General features: G+C 46.4%; 1 protein-coding gene across 1 annotated transcript in view; it reads right to left on the bottom strand.

Annotated features, from left to right (window-relative positions):
- Positions 1-16,787, bottom strand: part of LOC306891750 (uncharacterized protein) — a 209,039-nt gene that overhangs the window by 2,612 nt on the left and 189,640 nt on the right. Inside the window, exons 12-13 of the mRNA XM_079452248.1 lie at positions 1,687-1,860; positions 1,055-1,228 (exon numbers count right to left, since the gene is read on the bottom strand). Coding sequence (XP_079308374.1) covers positions 1,055-1,228; positions 1,687-1,860 — 348 coding nt within the window. The remainder of the gene's footprint in view (positions 1-1,054; positions 1,229-1,686; positions 1,861-16,787) is intronic.

Here is a 16,787-nt window from a genome sequence, read left to right as displayed (position 1 = left end):
CTCTGCGTCAGCAACACACAGAATATTTCGTAACTTGGCAACATTTCTTAGGTGGAAAAAGGCTGTTTTTGTGACATTTGAGTTGTGATTTCGAAATGACAGGTTGTTGTCTAATATAACGCCTAGATCTTTAACTGTATTTGTTGGAGTAACAGTACATCCTTCAACTTGCAGTTTATAATCAGAAATATTCGATTTGCTGGTATAATTGTATAAATGATCTAGAAGTATGTTATGGTCTACGGTATCAAACGCAGCACTAAGGTCAAGCAGCATTCGGAGTGAGATGTTACCTTTATCTGATGCTATAAGCAGGTCATTTGTAATTTTAACAAGCGCAGATTCAGTGCTATGATGGTCTAAAGCCTGACTATAAATGTAAGTGATATTATGCCACTGAAGTGTGTTGTTTTCTTCCTGTAATAAGTCATTCAAACTTCTTTAGGTGTTTTGGTGGGTTGGGAACCAACTTTAGAGGTTCATGATGTCATCTACTGTTATGAAAGAGAGGGATGAGAAATGTCTGTATTTTGCGATATTTTTATATTAACTCACTTTTCCTAATAAAGCTCCATACTGCACACTCATTAGTTTTCATGCTTTATCATAAAACTTTCTATCGATGAATAGTTTGTAGGATTCGACAATATTTGTCAGAGATAAACTACTTGAAACTCTGGAATCTGAGAAAATGGTCTTTGAAGTTGTTACTCAGATGTTCTGTATCAGGCCGTTGATAAGAAGAAACAGGTTTGTTTTAATGCTCTCTATGGACTTACCACTGTAATGACGTGTGAATGATCATGTGACTTTCTTATGCCACGTGACAAGGGTTTCCCATTGCAGTTTAGCTAAATGTTCCTTTATCGTATTGCCTAAAAAACACCTTATGCGCAATTTGAAGGGTAATGGCAACGCAACTACTGTTGTGTCTCTTACACATTGATCAACAACATTATATGAAGATGATTCACATAAACTTTTATAAAGACCTCCATTGAATTAATATGATACAAACATACATTTAACTTTATTCCTTTAAGGATTTTCTTACTTTAGTGTCTTCAGTTTACAGTTTGTATTCTTCAGTCCATCAGAGAGCAGCTTCACTCCTGAATCCTTCAGATTATTGTGACTCAGGTTCAGTTCTGTCAGACTTGAGGAGTTTGATCTGAGAACTGACGCCAGTGATGAACAACTTTTCTCTGTCAGATTACAGTCACTCAGACTGAAAGAGAAATAACAAGATAACAGTGAGTTAAAATGTTTTAATACATTTATCATAAAAATAATTGGATCTCATGTATTTTCAATGAAAGCTTAACTTCTAGCATGAGTGGCAGAAAACCTCAACAAAACATGAATGTGTGTCTACAACTAAACAGTGTAATGTTTAACTTCATGCAAACGGAGAGCAACTTTCCATATATTACATTTCTATCTATTCATTAAAACTTGTATCCAGAGGGATTTACACATGAGATTAATACAAGCAGATCGAGATTATCCAAGAGAAAACATTATACAAATAGTGCTGCCACACCACATTTACACAACAAGAGTGAAACAGCAACAATACTTGAAAGTCTCTTGTGATTATAAAAAATAGTGAGTTTATAAACAAAATTATTAGGACCTCTACGGATTTTACAAACACACACGTTATTGCTTTAAGGATTTTCTTACTGTAATGTCTTCAGTTTACAGTTTGTATTCTTCAGTCCATCAGAGAGCAGCTTTACTCCTGAATCCTTCAGTTTATTGACACTCAGGTTCAGTTCTGTCAGACTTGAGGAGTTTGATCTGAGAACTGACGCCAGTGATGAACAACTTTTCTCTGTCAGATTACAGCCACTCAGACTGAGAGAGAAATAACAAGATAACAGTGAGTCACAATGTTAGTAAGACACTTATGACTGTTTTCTGACTGATGGATCTTTCTGATGTGAATAACGCTGACACAAGGTTCATGTGATACTTAAAATCTCACCGTATCACAAATGTAATACATATAACAATGTTCCAAGAGAAAGACACAAACATTAAAAAAATCTCATTTATTTTCAATGAAAGCTTAATAACTTGTTGAGTGACAATGACAGTGACATTGCAAAGACAACGTGATCCAGCCGACATGCCTTATTCAACATCCGAAAGGTTAGACCCTATCTCACGGAGAATGCGGCACAACTTCTTGTCCAGGCCCTGGTGATCTCAGGGTTGGACTTCTGCAATGCTCTCCTTACTGGTCTTCCTGCAAAGGCTTTCAGCTGGTTCAAAACAGCCCAAAAGGGTTCATGTGACACCACCTTTAATCTCTCTCTACTGGCTACCGGTTGAAGCCTGGATCTGATTCGAGTCACTGATGTTTGCCTACAGGACTATCACAGGATCTGCGCCGGCATACTTCCACACCCTACTACACTCCTACACCCCATCAAGAACCCTACGTTCAGCGAACCAGCGGCATCTTGTATTGTCTTCTCATAAGGGCAGAAAATCACTTTCACGCTCATTCTCCTTCACAACTCCTTCCCGATGGGAAATAATCACACCATAATAAAAGCAAAATAACTCAACAAGGCTGAAGTGTGCTCACATAACAACTGCACTCAGCAGGTTAATGAAACAAAACAATAGAAACAAAATGTTAGAATAGTAGAAACAGAACAGCAGCCATGGAAGTCCCAATCCGACCCAAACACTCAGCACAACATGTGCTTATCCACAAACAGCCCAGCACCTCTAGCCAGGGCACCAGACTGATAGCAGAATAATGACGCGGTAGATAAACACAGCGCAGCACATTGACCCCATGTCCAAAACAACCACCTTAATATACCCGGATGAATGAGACGCTGATTAACTACAAGCCTCTAGGGCGGAGTCAACACACGCAGAGAGGGCGCCACCCACTTCACTTCACTTGTCATGAGCTCTCTCTCTGCCTGGTAACACACGCTGATTGAAGTCTGATGACCTCCACCTGTTCCTGCTTTGCTCTGCCTCACCCTCGTTTACCTACCAGCTGCACTGCATTCACCATTCATCATGCCCTGTATTTAAAGCCTTGCCTTTCAGTCCACACTTGTCAGATCGTCTGCAACCAGCACCCGTTACCTGCCTGTTTTGGAATATGCCTCTGACTCTTTGCCTGTGATCCCGGACCCGCTCGACTACTTCTGTGTTCGCCAGCCCCGGACTTCCCGGATCATCCAGCTCCTGCCATCGCTGTTCGGTTACTGGGGGAACACACACACGCAGACTCTTGGAACTCCTGTACCCCCCCCGGAACCCCTGAAATCCCCTTTACCCCCAACCCTTAAATAAACTTTTGAACGTGACGCTTTTGTGGTCCTCGTCCTGTCTGGTGTCTGACAGTACGATCTGACCAAACATGGACCCAGCGCACGGTCGAACCAGCATGGAAACCGACGAACCAGAACCACCCACCGCCATGCAACGTCTGGAAGAGACAGAGAGAGAGGTAAACCGCAACACTACTGAACTTGCCTCCCTACTTCAAGCCGGCTACCAACAGCGTCAGCAGTTCCAGCAGCAACAACTTGCAATGATCATTCAACTTCTCACCAACCTTTCTCCTCTGCCTGCTCCCACCGGCCCAGCCCCAGCCAGCCTGCTCACCGGCCCAGCACCCGAGTCACCTGCTCAGCTCTCAAGGCCAACCCCTAATCCTGGGCTACCCTTGGCTCCGTCTCCACAATCCTCACCTCGATTGGGCCTCCGGAACTGTGAAAGAGTGGGGAAATGCCTGCCACCTGACCTGTTTGCGTGCTGCCTCGCTGCCCCCCAGCTCAGTACCCCCCAGCACTGCCCCCGACATTTCTAATGTCCCTGAATGTTACCATGGCCTCCGAGAGGTGTTCAACAAGACCAAAGCCACATCTCTGCCCCCACACCGTCCATACGACTGTGCCATTGATCTCCTCCCTGGGACTGCTCCACCCAAAGGTCACCTCTACTCACTATCCCCTCCTGAAAGAAAAACTATGGAGGATTACATCAGGGACTCCCTGGCAGCTGGACTCATCCGCCCGTCTTCCTCTCCTGCTGGTGCCGGGTTCTTCTTTGTGGGAAAGAAAGATGGGTCTCTTCGCCCCTGCATTGATTATCGAGGTCTGAATGATGTCACAGTGAAGAACAGTTACCCTCTGCCTTTACTCACCTCTGCTTTTGAGTTGCTCCAGGGATCCACTATTTTCACCAAACTGGACCTTAGAAATGCTTACCACCTAGTCCGAGTGAGGGAGGGTGACGAGTGGAAGACTGCATTCAACACCCACACCGGCCATTATGAGTACCTGGTAATGCCATTTGGCCTCACCAACGCCCCAGCGGTATTCCAGGCGCTGGTGAATGATGTGCTGCGGGACATGCTGAATAAATTCGTCTTCGTGTACCTGGACGACATCTTAATTTTCTCCAGAACTCTGTCCGAACACACCTGTCATGTCCAGCTGGTTCTTCGACGGCTCCTGGAGAACTCTCTTTACGTCAAAGCGGAGAAATGCGAGTTCCATGCTCAGACTGTGTAATTCCTGGGATACATCGTCCCTGAAGGCAATATCCAGATGGACCCTGCTAAGGTCTCGGCAGTTACCTCCTGGCCAGTCCCGGGGAATAGGAAGAAGTTGCAGCAATTCCTCGGTTTTGCCAATTTCTACCGGAAATTCATCCGGAACTACAGCTCCGTCGCCGCTCCCCTCACAGCTCTGACCAGCATCAAACACCCCTTTTTCTGGACCCCAGAGGCCAACACAGCCTTTCATACCCTCAAGGCCCGGTTCACCACTGCCCCCATCCTCCAGATGCCGGATTCAGACCGGCAGTTCGTTGTCGAGGTGGATGCCTCAGACGTGGGAGTCGGGGCCATACTCTCTCAACGGGCAGAGGAGGACAACAAGTTGCACCCCTGTGCATTTTTCTCTCGCCGGTTTTCACCTGCAGAGCGCAATTATGATGTTGGAAACCGTGAGCTGTTGGCTGTCAAGCTTGCCCTGGAGGAGTGGCGTCACTGGCTGGAGGGGTCCACCGTTCCGTTCCTGGTCTGGACCGATCACAAAAACCTAGAATACATCCGCAATGCCAAACGTCTTAACCCCAGACAGTCCCGCTGGGCCTTGTTTTTCACCAGATTCAACTTCACCCTGTCATACCGCCCAGGTTCTCGGAACACCAAGCCGGACGCTCTCTCCCGTCAGTTTCATAAGGATGACGCCCCTTCCCAGGAACCTGCATCAATTCTGCCCGATCCCTGCGTTGTAGCTGCCCTGACCTGGGATATCGAGGAGGAAATTCAAGAGGCCCTCCGTGACCACCCCAGTCCTAGTGCATGCCGAGACGGTCGTCTCTTCGTCCCAGAGAATTTGAGGTCCCGGGTCATACAGTGGGGACACAACTCCCGCCTTGCCTGCCACCCGGGCTCCGCCCGCACCTGCCATCTCCTTGCCCAGCGCTTCTGGTGGTCTTCTTTGAGAAGGGATGTCCGAGAATTCGTCCGTGCCTGCCCCACCTGCAATCAGAACAAGTCCTCCACTCGGCCCCCTGCTGGGTTACTCCAGCCCTTGCCTGTGCCCACACGACCCTGGTCCCACGTCTCCTTGGACTTTGTAACTGGCCTCCCACCATCAGGTGGGATGACGGTCATTCTCACTGTGGTTGACCGGTTCAGCAAGATGGCACACTTCATTCCCCTCCCTAAACTGCCATCTACCAGAGAGACTGCCCAGGCTGTTCTTGATCATGTCTTCCGTCTACACGGGTTGCCCAGGGATGTTGTCTCTGACCGAGGTCCGCAATTCACCTCTACCTTCTGGAAGGAGTTCTGCCGTCTTCTAGGGGCCACAGTGAGTCTCACCTCTGGGTTCCATCCCCAGTCCAATGGTCAATCCGAGCGGGCAAACCAGGAGCTGGAGAAGGCGCTGCGGTGCATGGTTTCTCGCAAACCCCAGGCTTGGGCACAACAACTGATGTGGATAGAGTATGCTCACAACTCCCTCACCTGCTCTGCCACTGGTATGTCACCTTTCCAGTGTGTGTATGGCTACCAACCCCCCCTGTTCCCCAGCCAGGAAGGAGATGTGTCCTGCCCGTCTGCCCTCGCCTATGCCCGCCGTTGCCGTCGTACCTGGTCACAAGCTCGTGCCACGCTACTCAAGTCAGCTGTCAGCTATGCCACTGGAGCTAACTGCCGAAGATCGCCGGCACCCGCCTACCGTGTTGGCCAGAAGGTGTGGCTGTCAGCCAAGGATCTCCCACTGCGGGTGGAGTCGCGTAAACTGGCACCTCGATTCCTCGGCCCGTTCCCTATCCAGAGGGTCATCAGCCCAACCGCAGTCCGGCTCCAGTTGCCAACCTCCATGAGGGTGCACCCTACTTTCCATGTTTCGAAAGTCATGCCGACGCATGAAAGCCCGCTGGTCCCCGTGCCGCTTCCTCCACCTCCTCCTCGCCTCGTTGACGGTGGGCTGGTGTACACCGTTCGACGCCTGCTTCGGTCCAGACGGCGAGGTAGGGGCCTCCAGTATCTCGTCGACTGGGAGGGCTATGGACCTGAGGAGAGAACCTGGGTGCCAGCCAGTCGGATTGTGGACCGGACACTCATCGCCGACTTCCACCGTCTGCATCCTGATCAACCTGCAATCCGTAGGGGCCGCCCCAGAGGGGTCCCTAACCGTCCTGCCCGCCCGGCTTCCTGTCCTGTGCCTGACCCTGTCTCAGTACCTGTCCCGTCTTCTGTCCACGACCCTCCAGCTCCCTCCGAGGATGAGAATGTTCACTCGGACCGCTTGGAGGAATTCTAGCCCTCCACCGGCTCCCCTCCGCCCTCCCGACGTGGTGTCACTCTTGGGGACTTCTGGGGCCGTCCCTTAGGGGGGGGTTCTGTCATGAGCTCTCTCTCTGCCTGGTAACACACGCTGATTGAAGTCTGATGACCTCCACCTGTTCCTGCTTTGCTCTGCCTCACCCTCGTTTACCTACCAGCTGCACTGCATTCACCACTCATCATGCCCTGTATTTAAAGCCTTGCCTTTCAGTCCACACTTGTCAGATCGTCTGCAACCAGCACCCGTTACCTGCCTGTTTTGGAATATGCCTCTGACTCTTTGCCTGTGATCCCGGACCCGCTCGACTACTTCTGTGTTCGCCAGCCCCGGACTTCCCGGATCATCCAGCTCCTGCCATCGCTGTTCGGTTACTGGGGGAACACACACACGCAGACTCTTGGAACTCCTGTACCCCCCCCGGAACCCCTGAAATCCCCTTTACCCCCAACCCTTAAATAAACTTTTGAAGGTGACGCTTTTGTGGTCCTCGTCCTGTTTGGTGTCTGACATCACTACAGGGACGTGCACAGGGGGGTTGCTCAGGTTGCCCGGGCAACTGCCCATATGCCCTTCTCGACTCACGTTGCCCTCCCGATGTGGAAAATAAATAAATAAATCATACATTGGATGCAGAATTTCACATACGTCTCGATAAAAACACGCGCAAAGCCTCATTCACTTCCGTATTCGGGCAACGAAAGTGAAAGTCAGAAGGGGAAAGGCAAACTCTGTTTACATGGCTACAGCGCTGCACGTGACCGGCACCTGAGCTGCGCCTGCATGAGCGGCCCTAGAAGGAGATTGTCGCGGTTATCGGGTGATACGACTAAACGACATACATCTGGATTTCGGCCGGACAGTCCGGATTTTAAGCCCCCTGTCATGCGTCCGCGGCAGCCTCAAACCGGACACTCATTTGTCCTTCTTTTGTGCTGAATCGGCCTAAACAAAACCCGCTTTAGAACATTTATTGGGACGCAGCAGCATAGCGTCTGACGCCGTAAGATCTCCGGTCAAACAAATGATTGGCTGAAAGAGGTGTCAAATAAATATCTGATATATCATTGGTTAAAAACGTAAACAAGCCTCCAAGACGTGGAAGTGGAGTCCACATGCTGGCTTCGTCACATCATCAGGGTAACTTGCTGAAACGTCAGACATCATTTAATCCGGAATGGACAAAAGAGCACAACTTTATATAAAAAACACTTTTCATGGATGTCGCTGTGAAGTGGACGTTTGTAGTCAAGGGACATGCGACATGCCAGCACAGAAAAACAAAAGTAACCGACGATCTGCAGGTACATCTTCCCTTAAGCTTAGGTCAAATATTCATTGCCAGACAATTTTTAAAAAAACCGAGTAGACTGTTTCAGAATCACTGTGTCATGAGACCATCGATATGATTGTAGTTGCGAGTACACCAGAGTCCTATGCTATTATTCTTGCTTCACTAAATGCTGAGTGTCCTTCTTTTTGGTGTTATGGGAATGGGCACTATTACGTTGTCAGAAAAGGTGAGTTTGTGATGTGTAACGGGTTCGTTATGGCCCGTGTAGTAGGGGAAATTAATACGTTACTTTGGAAGACTTACAGCGGAAAGGATCTTAGTCCCCCACCCCAGTACTTTGAGTCTCGGTTTATTTTAGTTGTACGTTTTATCTTACCCTGTTGTATCATATACTAAAGGAACCAAAGAGTGTGGCTTCAGGTAAGTTAAATAACACGGCGGCTGTCTGAAGTACAAGTATGTAAGACAGTGTCAGAGTAACTGTCGTTCCACACTCCACCAGTACCTAACAGAGCAAGTGAGACGCCCCTACTCCAAAGTAAGTAACACCACAAAATCATTTTAGATTAATTGAAACCCTTAATCATTTATTTTGCCTTTTCCTTTAAGGTTTCCTATTCCTCTCTGCAAAACCCAGCAAAATTGAGTTTAGATTAAGGCATAAAATGAATAAAATAAAACAATATAAACAATAATAATTCAAATGATAAGATTTGTGCAGGGTAACATTTACAATTTACATTCTCAACAACACAACTATAAATGATCAAATTCAAATGTTCAGTTCACTCAGTCTATATCAACAAAACGTGTAATGATATGTAAAAGTACCACTCCGTAGATACTGAGTGCGATGACTTGCGTTGAATGTGATGACTTAACACACGTGAGAATAGTAACCAGGAAGATTACAGATGTGTGCCAAAGATGTCACTTGGATGGCAGGGCAACTATAAAAAAACATAAATAATGCTCGACCGCGCACAATGAGTATCCTCGGAGAAACAGGGGATCGCGCACGTGTTCAGGCGCACGTGGAGCGCACGTGGAAAAACACAATCCTCCACGCAAAAATCTCGAAAACATAAAACACATTCACGGACGCAATTGCTACTTGCAAAAATATGCGTTATGATGACGCTCGTATCACTTAGCACTCGGGAGTTCTTTTCGGCATTACAGCGAAGACTACGATGATCGGTGAAACTCTCGACATTAGCAGCTCTCTTCTGCTCTTCAGTCAGCTTCCAACACCGTCTGTTTCTTCCAATGCAACTTTACACAACCGAAAAAAATAAAACTGTCTTACATCTACAACGAGGAACTGTGTGAAATAAATAAATAAATAAATCACGTTATTTTCCTGCAAACGTTGACCAAAAACTCTCTGTATAACTTCACAGCGAACGCTTCACTTCTTCTCTACTTCTTCGTACGGCGCGCCTGCGTCTCGGCTCACACTCCGAAAAAAGTGTGTCAAAATAAAAGTCCCTCAGGAAAAATACATTCAAAAATGATTACCATTACATTCCCCCCTACTAAACCCTGCCACGCCATTGACATCTCCAATTGGCTCACATCTGAAACACAAAACAATACATTTAGGTAGTGCAATACAAATATTAAACCTTTTAAACAGATAAACACTTTTCAACTTTAAACAGATTCGTCATTAAAATCTCAATTAAATTCTTTACACGTTTCATGACTTTTTAACCACATAGTCATCTCTGTATCTGAAAGGTAAATTACCACGGGGTTTCCTCTGCGAACGCCTAAGCTCAGGTAAGTCTTGACAATCAACCTCAGAAACATCAGCATCATCTGAAACATTTTGTAACTCAATTTCTCTGGCTACATTTTCAGGTTCTTGCACTATATCCCCTTCTAGATCTACATCATCTGCTCCAACCTGACCCACCCCTTCATCTTGGTTAAGTCTAAGTGGAGTGACTGGAACACAAATAAGATCTGGGAATTCGGATTCAGAATCTGACTGGTCTGTGGCTTGTTTTCTGGATGTACAATGTGTCGTAGGTGAAAACAAAGGAAATGTGCAGTGCCTAATCTGATCTCTGTGAACTACTCTAGCTGTCCCCCCTCTCTCAGGTCTGATAGTGAATACAGGGATGTCTGGATGATTCTGCTTTACTACTATGTAAGTTGTGTGCTCCCACTTGTCTTGGATTTTGTTCCTGCCTCTGTGTCTGTGATTGCGAACCAAAACGCGGTCACCAGGCCTTACAAGCGCTCCAGCAGACTTGCGGTCATACACCCTCTTGCGTCTCTTTGCAGTCTCTTGATTGACTCCACTTGCAACTTTTACTGCAGTTTTCAGTCTTTCGTGATGATTCCTCACCCATTCATCCAGGTTTTCTGCATCACTTTCCTCTAAATCCTTTCCCCCCAACACATCCAGCGGAAGGCGTGCATCTCTCCCGAACATCAAATAAAAGGGAGAATATCCTGTGGATGAGTGAACATGGTTGTTGTACGCCATCACCAGTTCTGGTAGATGAGTCTTCCAGTCTCTTTTTCTTTCAGGGGTCAGCGTTCTTAGCATGTCGTGCATGGTACGGTTGAACCTCTCGCATCGTGAGTTTCCTTGAGGGTGGTACGGACTTGTACGACTCTTTCCAATACTGTACACTTTACAGAGTTCCTTGATCACCTTCCTTGGTCTGAGTGTAAACGGGCAGGACATCCGTAGTAAACAAACCAATGTTTGATGAGGGCCTTAGCAGTAGTACTTGCTGTTTGGTTCTTTGTTGGAACAGCAACAGTAAATCGGGTGAACATGTCCGTCAGTACCAGCACATTCTCATATCCTCCAGATGACATCTCCAGCTGTGTGTAGTCCATTGCCAGAACCTCTAATGGAGCGGTAACGTTACTGCATGTCATTGGGGCTCTGATTCTTGGAAAGACATCCTTTGCAAGTGTACATCGCTTACACTGTCCCGTCCATCCTTGAACATCTCTAGACATGTTGGGCCAATAGTAACTCCTTCTCATTAACGTTAGGGTACTTCTTTCACCAAAATGACCTCCATGCTCGTGCTGACAGACGTAAACTACTCGCCGCAAGGGATCCGGAACAACCAGCTGGCTAATCTTTTCTCCATCTCTTGGGTCATAAATACATCTAAACAACACTCCACGATTCAGCTGAAGACGGTCAAAGTCTCTGAAGAGTTTCTTCAACTCTGGAGTCATACTACGTTGTTCTGCTGGGCTTGGTCTTTTGTTTCTAGAGACGGCGTCACATACCGGAGCTATCACAGGGTCATCCTTTTGCAGTTTCATGATCTCATCCCAGCTGTAACCACTCACTACTTCCCTGACCGATGCTTGAACAGCTAGCTGAACTCCAACTTCGTCCTTCTTGATCTCTTGAGCTGGCCACAAACATGCGTGCACCTCCTGAGAACTGATTCGGATAAAATCCTTTTCGGTGTCATCTCGTTCGGGTTCTTCCTTGGCAGGTAACCTTGACAGGGCATCAGCATTTGTGTTCAGTCGACCCGGCTTGTACAGAACCTCGAAATTGAAATCTGCCAACTGCGCCGCCCAGCGCTGCTCGACAGCCCCGAGATTGGCCGTCCCCAGATACCGCAGAGGATTGTGATCAGTCACCACTGTGAACTTAGAAAACATGAGGTACTCTTTAAACTTTTCTGTTACAGCCCATTTAAGTGCCAGTAGTTCCAGTTTAAACGCACTGTAATTCTTATCATTTCTCTCTGACCCTCTTAGACCCCTGCTTGCAAAGGCGATAACTCTCTCAACTCCCCCCTGCTTTTGGCCTAACACAGCTCCGAGGCCCTGGCGGCTTCCATCAGTAGTGAGGATGAATGGGACACTATAACTGGGGTATGCAAGCACCGGTGGAGACATCAGACACTGTTTCAGCTTTTCAAATGCAGCTTGGCACTCGCTACTCCAGAAGAATGGTTCACTAGGCTTCCTTTTGGTCTTACCGCCCATCAGTGCATGCAATGGTTTTGCTGTTTGAGCAAAGTTTGGTACGAATCGTCTGTAATAGCTTGTGAATCCAATTAACTGTCTCACTTCTGTTACACTCTTGGGTACCGGCCACGTAACTAGGGCACTCACTTTTTCATCATCAACCTTGATTCCTTCTGAGGAGATTAAATGACCCAGAAATTTCACTTCAGATCGCAGGAGGAAGCATTTGCTCGGTTTCAACTTTAATCCGTGCTGTCGTAGTCGGCCAAGGATGAGCTCTAGTCGTTCACAGTGGCTCTGGAAATCTCTGGAAAACACGATGATATCATCAAGGTAAATCAAGAGCACATCGAATGTTAGGTCACCAAGTACCACCCCCATAAGCCGCTGGAAGGTGGCCGGAGCGTTGCACAGCCCGAATGGCATACGTGTCCATTCATAAAGTCCAAATGGAGTAGTGACGGCTGTCTTCTCACAGTCTTTTTCACTTACAGCAACTTGGAAATAGCCGGCAGTCAGATCTAGTGTGGAGAAGAGCTGAGCATTCCCCAGAGCATCTAGGGACTCTTCCACTCTTGGAAGTGGATATGCATCTTTGCATGTGACTTGGTTTAATCTCCTGTAGTCACAGCAGAAACGTACACTGCCATCCTTCTTTTTGACGATCACAGCTGGTGACGCCCACGGACTTGAACTTTTCTTAAGTATGCCTTGGCACACAAGATCTTGGACATGCCTTCTGAATTCCTGAAACACTTGTGGTGGTACTCGTCTGTGTCTCTGTTTGATTGGAGGAGCATCACCAGTGGGGATGTCATGCTTCACTGCTTGTGTGTACCCATAGTCATTGTCGCTCTTTGAAAATACGTCCCTGTATTTTGTTAACAACTTCCTTAGTTCTTCGTTCTGTGTGGGTGTAAGGCTTCCAATGTTTATCTGGACAGGTACTGGAAATTCTTCTGAAACTTCATCAGCTTGTATGTGTATCACCTGTTTGACATGCAGTGTTTCATTCTTCTCTTCAAACTCCAGCATCTCTTTAGGTAACACCTCATGTGGTTTGGATACAACTGCTACTCTGCATCTTGGGGTAAGTCTGATAGCTTTCTCACTTGAGTTCATAACACGCACAGGAACTTTACCACCCTCTGTTCTTGTTAACACGTTGGCTACTAGTAGTCCCTTGGGCAAACTCGTTTCAGCTGTGGGCTCAACCAGTACTTGACACTTCAGTTTAGGTGGTACCCTACAGCGACCTTCGAATACTCTTTCGCTCAGCGGAGGAATTGTGATGGCCTTCTTCCCACCCACTTTGACAAATCCAATCTTCCCATCTGGACTCAGATTTTCAGCTTTATCAACACTGGCTAGCACTCGTCTAATCATTGCTTCCTGCTGTTGCCCACTCTTGTTAATCTTCTTTACACCTTTTCCTGTTATCAACAATGACTTTCAGCTCACTGATGATATTCATCCCAATGATCCCAGAAAGCCCTCTTATCTCTTTGGCCTCTGGGCTGGTGTCCGTCAGCACAAAGATACACTTCCCTGGGAGAATTTTCCCCATGCATTCCACATCAGCATGTAAACACCCTAGGACAGGAATGTCCAGCCCATTTGCTGCAGTTAGCCTCACCCAATTGGCAGATGACAGTTTCAGTTCTTGCTCTCCGAAGTGCCTTTTGAAATGAGACTCCGTAATCGTTGAAACTTCTGAACCCGTGTCGAGTAAGCAGTCAGTCTTTACACCAGCAATCTTGACATCAACTGTTAGGCAATCTCCAAAAGCTCCTTCTTTCAGGGTTGCAGTTGCTTCATCCGTCCATTCAGCAGTACGACTTCTTATCACTGATGGCCCTGAGCTCGCTGCCGATGTACCAGCTGGCGCATTAGCTGTATTCGTGTCAGCTGTCCTTGCAGAATGTCGAGACTGGTCAGTTACATTAGCGGCATCTGTGCCTTGTGGACAACGTCTGCTTGTATGTCCCGGTTCCCCACATGAATAACAAATGTACCGCCCATCGCTGTCTTTCAGGGGTTGTCGTTTAGGGCGGGCCTGCTGTGTTTGAATCCTACTGTTGCTATGCACTACCTGATAAAGCTCTTCTTGACGGGCAGAAATCCTTTGTATGGCCTCATGCAGCTTTTCGAGAGTCAGTGTAGACGAAGCTTGTCCTGCATCAGCATTTACTACTCGAACACGAGGGCTGGATTTGAAAGTGCTTGACATTTGTGTCTCCTCTTCTTCAGACCATGTGATCGCATCTTGCATTACCTGAACAAAGGTCAGAGTTGTGTCTTCTTTTACTCGTCTCTTCATCTCCCGCCTCAGAAGATCATCCCGAAGACCGAGAACAAGTTGTTCTTTTAACACGCTTTCAGCATCAGGGACTCGGTTTGGCTCTCTAGACTGAACTTTGCTTAGTCTTTCCTGCAAATCATATGCATACGAGCGTATCGTCTCCCCTGGCATCTGCTTTCGTTCATAGAAGTCTTTAAGTCTAGTTCCAACAGGCACTTTGTCTCCGTACGTCTCCAGCAGGACTTTAAAGATGTTTTCTGCAGAGCCTTCCGTTTCACCCAGCATAAACTTCACAGTCGCTTTAGCTTCACACTTGAGATGCTGTTTCGCCAACTCCACGCGGTCTTCCGCTGGCACTCTCATCACCTGGAAAGCAGATTTCATCGATGACACCCATTCTTCGATGCTCGGTTCACCTGGTTTTGCGGGGCAGCCGCTGAATTCTGGAAGTTTTCCGTCTCGTGGAATATACACGGCAGCTGGAGGTGCTCGTGAGGCGGTTTGTTGCTCAATGACTGTTCTTGCTAAAGACAAGGCTTCCCTTTGTTCAGACCTGGCTTGGTCAAGCGCCCCTGTCTGTTCTGCAAATCTTCTTTGCATTTCTTCCATCTGCCTTCTCAGTTCGTCGAGCTCTGCCATTCTTCAACTTGTAGGCCTGGGACACACTCGTGAGACAAAAAAAAGTGATTAAACTGGCTAATTCGATCCTGTTCGTGACGCCAAATGTAACGGGTTCGTTATGGCCCGTGTAGTAGGGGAAATTAATACGTTACTTTGGAAGACTTACAGCGGAAAGGATCTTAGTCCCCCACCCCAGTACTTTGAGTCTCGGTTTATTTTAGTTGTACGTTTTATCTTACCCTGTTGTATCATATACTAAAGGAACCAAAGAGTGTGGCTTCAGGTAAGTTAAATAACACGGCGGCTGTCTGAAGTACAAGTATGTAAGACAGTGTCAGAGTAACTGTCGTTCCACACTCCACCAGTACCTAACAGAGCAAGTGAGACGCCCCTACTCCAAAGTAAGTAACACCACAAAATCGTTTTAGATTAATTGAAACCATTAATCATTTATTTTGCCTTTTCCTTTAAGGTTTCCTATTCCTCTCTGCAAAACCCAGCAAAATTGAGTTTAGATTAAGGCATAAAATGAATAAAATAAAACAATATAAACAATAATAATTCAAATGATAAGATTTGTGCAGGGTAACATTTACAATTTACATTCTCAACAACACAACTATAAATGATCAAATTCAAATGTTCAGTTCACTCAGTCTATATCAACAAAACGTGTAATGATATGTAAAAGTACCACTCCGTAGATACTGAGTGCGATGACTTGCGTTGAGTGCGATGACTTTCGTTGAATGTGATGACTTAACACACGTGAGAATAGTAACCAGGAAGATTACAGATGTGTGCCAAAGATGTCACTTGGATGGCAGGGCAACTATAAAAAAACATAAATAATGCTCGACCGCGCACAATGAGTATCCTCGGAGAAACAGGGGATCGCGCACGTGTTCAGGCGCACGTGGAGCGCACGTGGAAAAACACAATCCTCCACGCAAAAATCTCGAAAACATAAAACACATTCACGGACGCAATTGCTACTTGCAAAAATATGCGTTATGATGACGCTCGTATCACTTAGCACTCGGGAGTTCTTTTCGGCATTACAGCGAAGACTACGATGATCGGTGAAACTCTCGACATTAGCAGCTCTCTTCTGCTCTTCAGTCAGCTTCCAACACCGTCTGTTTCTTCCAATGCAACTTTACACAACCGAAAAAAATAAAACTGTCTTACATCTACAACGAGGAACTGTGTGAAATAAATAAATTAATAAATCACGTTATTTTCCTGCAAACGTTCGACCAAAAACTCTCTGTATAACTTCACAGCGAACGCTTCACATCTTCTCTACTTCTTCGTACGGCGCGCCTGCGTCTCGGCTCACACTCCGAAAAAAGTGTGTCAAAATAAAAGTCCCTCAGGAAAAATACATTCAAAAATGATTACCATTACAGATGTATACCAAACAAATGATAATCATCATCAAGTTTTATGAAATGTATTCAAATCTTCAAAAATCCAGGCTGAGTTTGCCACGTTTAGCCTAAATAATAAGACAGATAGCTTGAAGACAAGCAGCCTGCTACTATTGTTTTGGTAGAAAGGCATTAGGCAAACTAAGCTACATGTCTGCTGATAGTTAGTGTCTCACATTTCGTTTGAGCAAGAAGAATTAATGATGGAAGCAATGCATCACATTAATTATTTTATTCTAAACGGTTAAATGCCTAAATCCTTTAACTATTTTGGGTATTGTTTGAAGCCAAGATGCCCACTGAAGAGAGGCGGATTCAGGAGA

This window comes from Barbatula barbatula (genome assembly GCF_947034865.1).
Source record: "Barbatula barbatula genome assembly, chromosome: 3".
In the NCBI taxonomy this organism is placed as follows: Eukaryota; Metazoa; Chordata; class Actinopteri; order Cypriniformes; family Nemacheilidae; genus Barbatula; species Barbatula barbatula.
The sequence above is the reverse complement of the archived record's forward strand: the minus strand, read 5'-3'. Positions and strand labels throughout refer to the sequence as shown.